This window comes from Nannospalax galili, unplaced genomic scaffold, assembly GCF_000622305.1.
Source record: "Nannospalax galili isolate Female #2095 unplaced genomic scaffold, S.galili_v1.0 scaffold511, whole genome shotgun sequence".
NCBI lineage: Eukaryota > Metazoa > Chordata > Mammalia > Rodentia > Spalacidae > Nannospalax > Nannospalax galili.
Genome location: NW_008331831.1, coordinates 2,773,461 through 2,780,418, shown reverse-complemented (window position 1 = coordinate 2,780,418; position 6,958 = coordinate 2,773,461). Strand labels below are relative to the sequence as shown.

At 37.2% G+C, this 6,958-nt stretch overlaps 1 protein-coding gene across 3 annotated transcripts in view; it reads right to left on the bottom strand.

Annotated features, from left to right (window-relative positions):
* The window catches only part of Mib1 (mindbomb E3 ubiquitin protein ligase 1), a 116,766-nt gene that overhangs the window by 71,596 nt on the left and 38,212 nt on the right, over positions 1-6,958 (bottom strand). For all 3 annotated transcript variants that reach the window (XM_008826970.2, XM_017796573.2, XM_029560566.1), the window contains exons 5-6: positions 5,909-5,975; positions 3,621-3,825 (exon numbers count right to left, since the gene is read on the bottom strand). In XM_008826970.2, coding sequence (XP_008825192.1) covers positions 3,621-3,825; positions 5,909-5,975 — 272 coding nt within the window. The remainder of the gene's footprint in view (positions 1-3,620; positions 3,826-5,908; positions 5,976-6,958) is intronic.

Sequence of the window (6,958 nt, the reverse complement as noted above, 5' to 3'; positions counted from 1 at the left end):
TGTACTACCAGATAGCTGTATTAAAAATTTTTTTTTATTATTTTTATTTTATGTGTATGTGTGTATTGCCTACACGTAGGTAAGTGCACCCGTGTCATGCAGTGCTCATGGAGGTCAGAAGAGGCTGTCGGATCCCCTGTGACTGGAGTTACAGACAGTTGTTAGCTGCCATGTGGGTGCTGGGATTCAGACCTGGGTCTTCTGCAAGAACAACCAGTGTTCTTAACCTCTAAGCCATCTCTCCAGCCCCTTAAATGGTTTCTAAAGAGTGATACACAAAATTCTATTTTCTGAATTATCATGCATAGTTTCCTTTACTTCCAAAATTACATCCTAAAACTTACCAGACTTCCTATGGCACCTGAACACAGAAGCCCACAGTGCACTAACACAACTCTCTCCCTCTGCCTAGAGTGCTTCCCTGTCCTGGCAGAATCTAGCCACCTTCTAAACATGAAGTATCATCTAATTTCCCCATAAGAAATCACTCTTCTGAGTGCCCTCAGGATATTCTAAATATTTTTTTTATTATTAATGCTTACAATATTTTATTGCAGCCATTTCTAGGTTTTCTATCCCAAATAAAATGGAAGTCCCTTCAAAGTAAGGAATCATGTCTTACCTGTTTTTATAATTCTATTCATCACAAGGCCTGACACAGAATAAGAACTTCCTAGATTTTGCTTTTTTAAAAAATAGGTGGAGGAGACTATATTCTGAGGGTGATCAGTTTCAAGTATCAGTATTAATCCTCAACTCAGATTGACAGCGACTTTCAACACCGCTGCAAAAACTCCAAGACGTGTCTGACAACTTTGTTCTAGGATAGGCACACTTGATATCATTCATCAACCTGTCCAACAGTAAACATTCATTTACTACACCTTTCAATAAATTTTTACTTATAAAATTGAAAAAGAAAAGCTGGGTGTGGTGGTGCACGCCTTTAGTCCTAGCACTTGGGAGGCAGAGGCAGGTGGATCTCTGTGAGTTCAAGGCCAGCCTGGTCTACAAATCCAGTTCCAGGCCAGCTGGGGCTACAGGGAGACCTTATCTCAAAAATTGAAAAAAGAAAATTGGAAAAAAAAAAAGCTGAAAACAAAGAGGAGGGGCTAGGCATGTGTAGCTCAGTAGCATGAACAAGGCCTTGGATTTAATACCCAGCACTGCATAAACCAGTCATGGTGAGACACATCTGTAATTCCAGTACTCAGGAGGGTAGAGACAGAAAAATCAGAAAATAAAGGTCATTTAAGGGCGAGCTGGAACATGAGACCCTGTCTCAGAAAACAATCAAAACAGGTATAGAGCCAGTTGTGGTAGCATATACCTGTAATTCCAGCAGGGAGTTGGGGGGAGGGGTTGAGGGCTTGGGAGAGATGTCCCAGGATTACAGGCAGGCCCTAACACACCTAGCTTTGCTGCTGTTGTTTGCATAATTTCCTTGGTGTTTCTAAATACAAAACACTATCACCTATAACAGAGTTTTATATCTCCTTTTCTCTTATATTGACTTGCATGCCTTCTTCTGGCCTAACTGCCCTCATTAGACCTTCTAGTTCAAGAGTGAATATAAGTGAGAAATCAGACATTCTTGTCTTACTTCCGATGTTAGGGGGAATCTATTCAGCATTTTACCCCAAAGTACAGTACCTGTAGGTTTCTTCTTCAGCTGTTTTATCAGGCCCTTAATTGAGCTGAAAAACTTCCTAGCTTTTCCTAATTTTTTTCAGTGTTTTAACAAGGATTACTGTATTTGTCCTGTACAAGTTCTGCATCTCTTGATAAGATTGTGTGCACTCTTAAGATTTGGATACAGAGCTACCGATGGTAACATGTTTGTATTCCAGCACACATGCCCATACACGCCAAAACAAAAGGATTTATTGAGTTTGAGAACAGTCTGGACCACAGAGTGAGTTCCAGGTCATATGCAGCCTGAGCTACACAGCACAGCCAGGTCATGTCCCCCAAATAATTAGATACATAGGTAGATAGAGTTATTTAAAAAAAAAAAAAAACTGGATACAATCAGTGTATAATTCTATATATACAATCAGTATAATTCTATATGCAGGTAAGCAATTTTACATAATTTTTCTTGTTCTAACATAAAATTCCTCCCCTAAAGAACCTGAGCAAGACACTCATTTTAACTACTTCCTTTAATTATGGCTTTTACTTTGAAATACTGTAACCATACCAGTAAATGAGACAGATTTTGGTGCCCAGGGCCAAAATAAGATAAAAGCTACATGCCCAATTTCCAAGAAGTTCGAATTCAAATCAGGAGACCTCAAAAGATAAACAGATCTAAACCAGGAAGAATGGGAGGAGAAAAGAGGTTCCTAAACATAAAATTCATTATTTATAGGATGCAAAGGTGAAATCCAGGGAATGGGAAAGGAAGGAAGTAGGAACGTATTCACCACATGAAGGGAGTAGTATACACAAAGGTCCAAAAGTAAGGAAATGAATGCATCTCTACATTGCTGGTAAGACTTAGGGAATGTGTTCATGTTTAAAACAAGGAAAGCTGTGCTGTTGTCAAGATATGAGCCAGAAATATGAATTTTATGTTACTACTCTCATTTACAATAGACTGACATGGTCCACTATGAACAAAGAACTTTCAGATAAACTTGAACTTAATACTAATATAATACAGCCTACTACCGAAAGAAAAATAAGAAGCATACAGAACTGTTTCATTTTTGTTTTTTTGAGTAAGGACCTTATCTGTAGCCCGGGCTGCCTAGAGCCTACTATGTAGCCCAGGATGGCTTTGAAGTTGCAACAATCCTATCTTCACATTCCCAGTGCTGAGATTATAGGCATAAGCTACCATACATACCCAGCCAAGTATATAGAATTTATATCACAAATACATAAATTCACATCACACACACACACACACACACACAGAGTCCCTCTTAGCCTTACCAATATTTTCTGGATTTTTATCTACCACTTAAGAGCTAATTTTAGTGAATCTTTGATTACAGCATGTAATTTGCTTTCTTCTTTTTTAAGTCTCTTTTTAAAAAACATTTTATTAATTATTTTTATTTTATGTGTATGTGTGTACTGCCTGCATGTAGGTAAGTGCACCTGTGTCATGCAATGCCTGCAGAGGACAGAAGAGTCTGTTGGATCCCCTGGAACTGTAGTTATAGACAGCTGTTAGTTGCCGTATGGGTGCTGGGATTTGAACCCGGGTCTTCTGCAAGATCAGCCAGTGTTCTTAACTGCTGAGCCATCTCTCCAGCCTGTAATTTGCTTTCTTTAAAGTTCTTTTCTCTATGTTAACATAGTCATTATTTAAAAAAAAGAAAAAAAAACAGAAATAAGAGCTGGAGAGATGGCTCAGAGATTAAGAGTACTAGCTGATTTTACAGAGGACCCAGGTTCAGTTCCCATCACCCACATGGCAGCTAACAACCATCTGTAACTCCATTTCCAGGGGATCTGATGCCCTCTTCTGAGCTCCATGGGCCGTGGGCACTGAATGACATGGGAGCATGTAGGCAATATACTCATACACATAAAAAATAAACATAACAAATATTTTTTAAGTAAACAGAACTAAAAATAAATAAAAACCAAGAAATATTACCAACCTATTGCCACTTGGGTACTGTACTACAATGTCATGATCTTCATCAATACCACACACAGTTCCAGTTGTAGTTAGAGTCTCAAACATTCCATCGGTCCATCCTCCGTGACCATGCTGCAAAGACTGTACAATTTCTAGGTCAAGATCTATATTTACCAGGTCACCAATTTGCAATCCACCAGGATTCCTGTTGCCATTCTGCTCACCTGTAATTTCAAATACAATTAACCAAAGGGGGAAATGAAGAAAAAGAAAGTTACAGCACCATGTAACTGCACTACCTATGTGTGCAGTACCTGATCTCTTTCCTAATTAGAGGTCTACTCTATTTTTCTATTTTAGCTTTATCTTCTTTAATCAACTACGGTAGTTTATGTCTAAGAGTTTGTTCTTTACATCTAGAGTCTACATCATTTGTTGGCCAAGGATATTGATGGTAGTCCCTTATAATCTTTTTATGGATTTTTAACTGGAACATACGATAATTATACATATTCATGGGATATAATATATTAATACATGTTCACAATGTGTAGCAATGAAATCAGAATAATCAGTGTGTCTATAAATATTTATCCTTTCTTTATCATAACAACACTGAAAATCCTTTTTTCTACCTACTTTGAAATATACAATAGACATTGTTAACTATAGTCACCCTACAGTGCTACAAAATACCAGAGATTAATTCTCGTACCTAACTGCAGTTTTGTACCCATTAACCAGCCTTCTCTTACAATAACTTTATTATTTTAAAAAATGTTTTATTATTTTTATTTTATGTGTATGAATGTATTGCCTGCAGGGATATATGTGTGCCCACATTGTGCAATGCTCACAGAGGACAGAAGAGGGTGTCAGAACTGGAGGTACAGATAGTTGTTAGCCACCATGTGGGTGCTGGGAATCAAACTCAGGTCCTCTGCAAGAGCAGCCCATACTCTTAATCGCTGAGCCATTTCTCCAGCCCCCAACTTCATTATTTTTAAACACAAATAACATCTAGATACTTCAGTTTTAGTTATCCCATGTTTATCTATTTTAAGAATTCAAAGTAGGGGATACTAGAACTAAGAGTTTTAAAATATAGAAAGAAAAATAAACAAATATTAACTCAAAATCTGTAACAATGTGGGCTGAGGATGTAGCTCAGTGCTACAGCACTTGCCTAGCATGTGCAAGGCACTGAGTTCCATCCCCAGCACCACAAAAAAGAAAAAGAAATTGAAACAATATGATGTTTCATAAAAACCTAGTAGGAGCAAAATCTGTAGAAGGCTATACAGTCCTAAGTCAGAACAGAAAGTCTGGACAAAAAGAACATTCACATGTTTGCTTGGATGGCTTACTGACTAGCACTGTACCAGAGCCACAATAACTAATGACGGAATATAAAAAGAAAACCCTAGATATTTTTTCTCCAACATGCTTAGCAATATTTTTAAACAAATGGATTTTATCACTTTTGTCTAAAGAACATTTGAAATATTTCAAAGCCTATTGCCTGCATTATTTTCAAAAACTGGTTCTGGGAAAGGATTTAAGATCATAAAACACTACACTAAGGGATCCAGATGTGTGTGCTGATTCTGTACTTTTCTAATGAAGGCACAAAACAACAAAGTTTCTGAAAATAAAAGCTCATCAAATACATGGGTATTTTTCCTACATTATCCTTTTTAAAAAAAATTTTAAGTATGCTGGAAGGAAATGGCACTTTTTGTCAAAAAGGTAAGTCAAATGATTTGAAAAAGGAAAATAAAATTCACACAAGAAAGGAAAGTACTTGGACACTAAAGACTTAATCAGAATACAGTGGTAACACTTGCAAAATGAAAGCAGTTTTGGTTTTCTGGTTCTTTTAAAAAAATTTTAATATTACTTGGAATTATATTTACTTCATTACCTTGATCTTGGCACTGTTCTCTTACTAAGAAATGAGTTTTACAGGAATTCTAAGGTATTTATAAGCACTAAATTGTCAAATTCTTTTCTCAGTAGTGTAGAAAATACAACACTAATGTAACCTAATGCAAAATTTTCCAGTGATGTACATATACAGCTTTAAAAAATGTCTTAAAAGGATAGCATTATGGCAGAAATGGCATAGTAATTCTCAAGAACGGACTGTTTCTGAGCCTTAACAAATCATAAAGAGGAACATATGATTTAAAACCAAAATGAAACAAAGATTTTCTCTATCAAACCTCAATGGTAATTAATTTTTTAAGTCCAATTTAAACATTTTACTGATTCTATGAACTCTGGCTCATTAACCTGCTAACTTACCTAGCACAGGGCAATGATCTCTGTAGAAAGAACCACCTTTGGCATCCTGGACACACTTTAGATCAGACTAAGAAGAAAAGAAACCAGAAAAGTCACCCACGAAAGTTTCAAATATGGCTCAATACCTGAAATAGGCAAAATCTCATTCAGCACATCAAGCAGAGGACACTGGGTTACCAGTCACATGAAACACTGCTTTCAAAGCGTCTGTTCAAAACTGTAAAACTGCTTTTTAGACAGCTCTTATTTATCTTAGGCTGTCTAACTTTAAATTAAAAATTAATATTCCATCTTCAATGTTATATTTTCAAAAGCACATCAAGCAAAGAATAACAAATACCTGGTATTTAAAACGTACACAACACATTGAATTTTAAAGATAATTTTACCCAAAGTAAACGAAAACTCTCATCTCATATGATCTTTTCAAACAAGCTTATTATGAGAGACACAAGGTAAAAATTATACATAAATGAAGCCAAGTAGGAAAGGAAATTATACAGAGCTGAGCAGCCTGTACAAGTAGAAAGGACTATTTTTATTTTATGTGTATGAACATACTGCCTACGTGTATGTACGTGCACACATGCATGCAATGCCCAGGAAGGTCAGAAGAGGGCATGCATGTGGATGCTGGAAATTGAACCCAGGTCTTCTGCAAGAGCAACCAGTGCTCTTAACCACTGAGCCATCTCTCTAGTCTCATATTAAGCCTTTTGTTGTCATTGTTGATTGTTTTTTGACAGGGTATCCCTAGTCACAGCCCACCTGGAAGTCACGATGTGAGCCAGGGTGACCTCAATCTCGCAGCAGAGATCCACCTGCCTCTGCCTCCCCAGGGCTGGGATTAAAGGTGCATGGCCAACATCAAATTAACCCTCTTTTTCTAAAAAAAAATTTTTTTTTTTTTTTTTTTGGTCTTTTTGAGACAAGGTCTCCTGGTAGCCCCAGCTGTCCTGGAACTCACTATGTAGACCAGGCTGGCCTTGAACTCACAGAGATCCGCCTGCCTCTGCTTCCCAAGTGCTGGGATTAAAGGTATGCGCCACA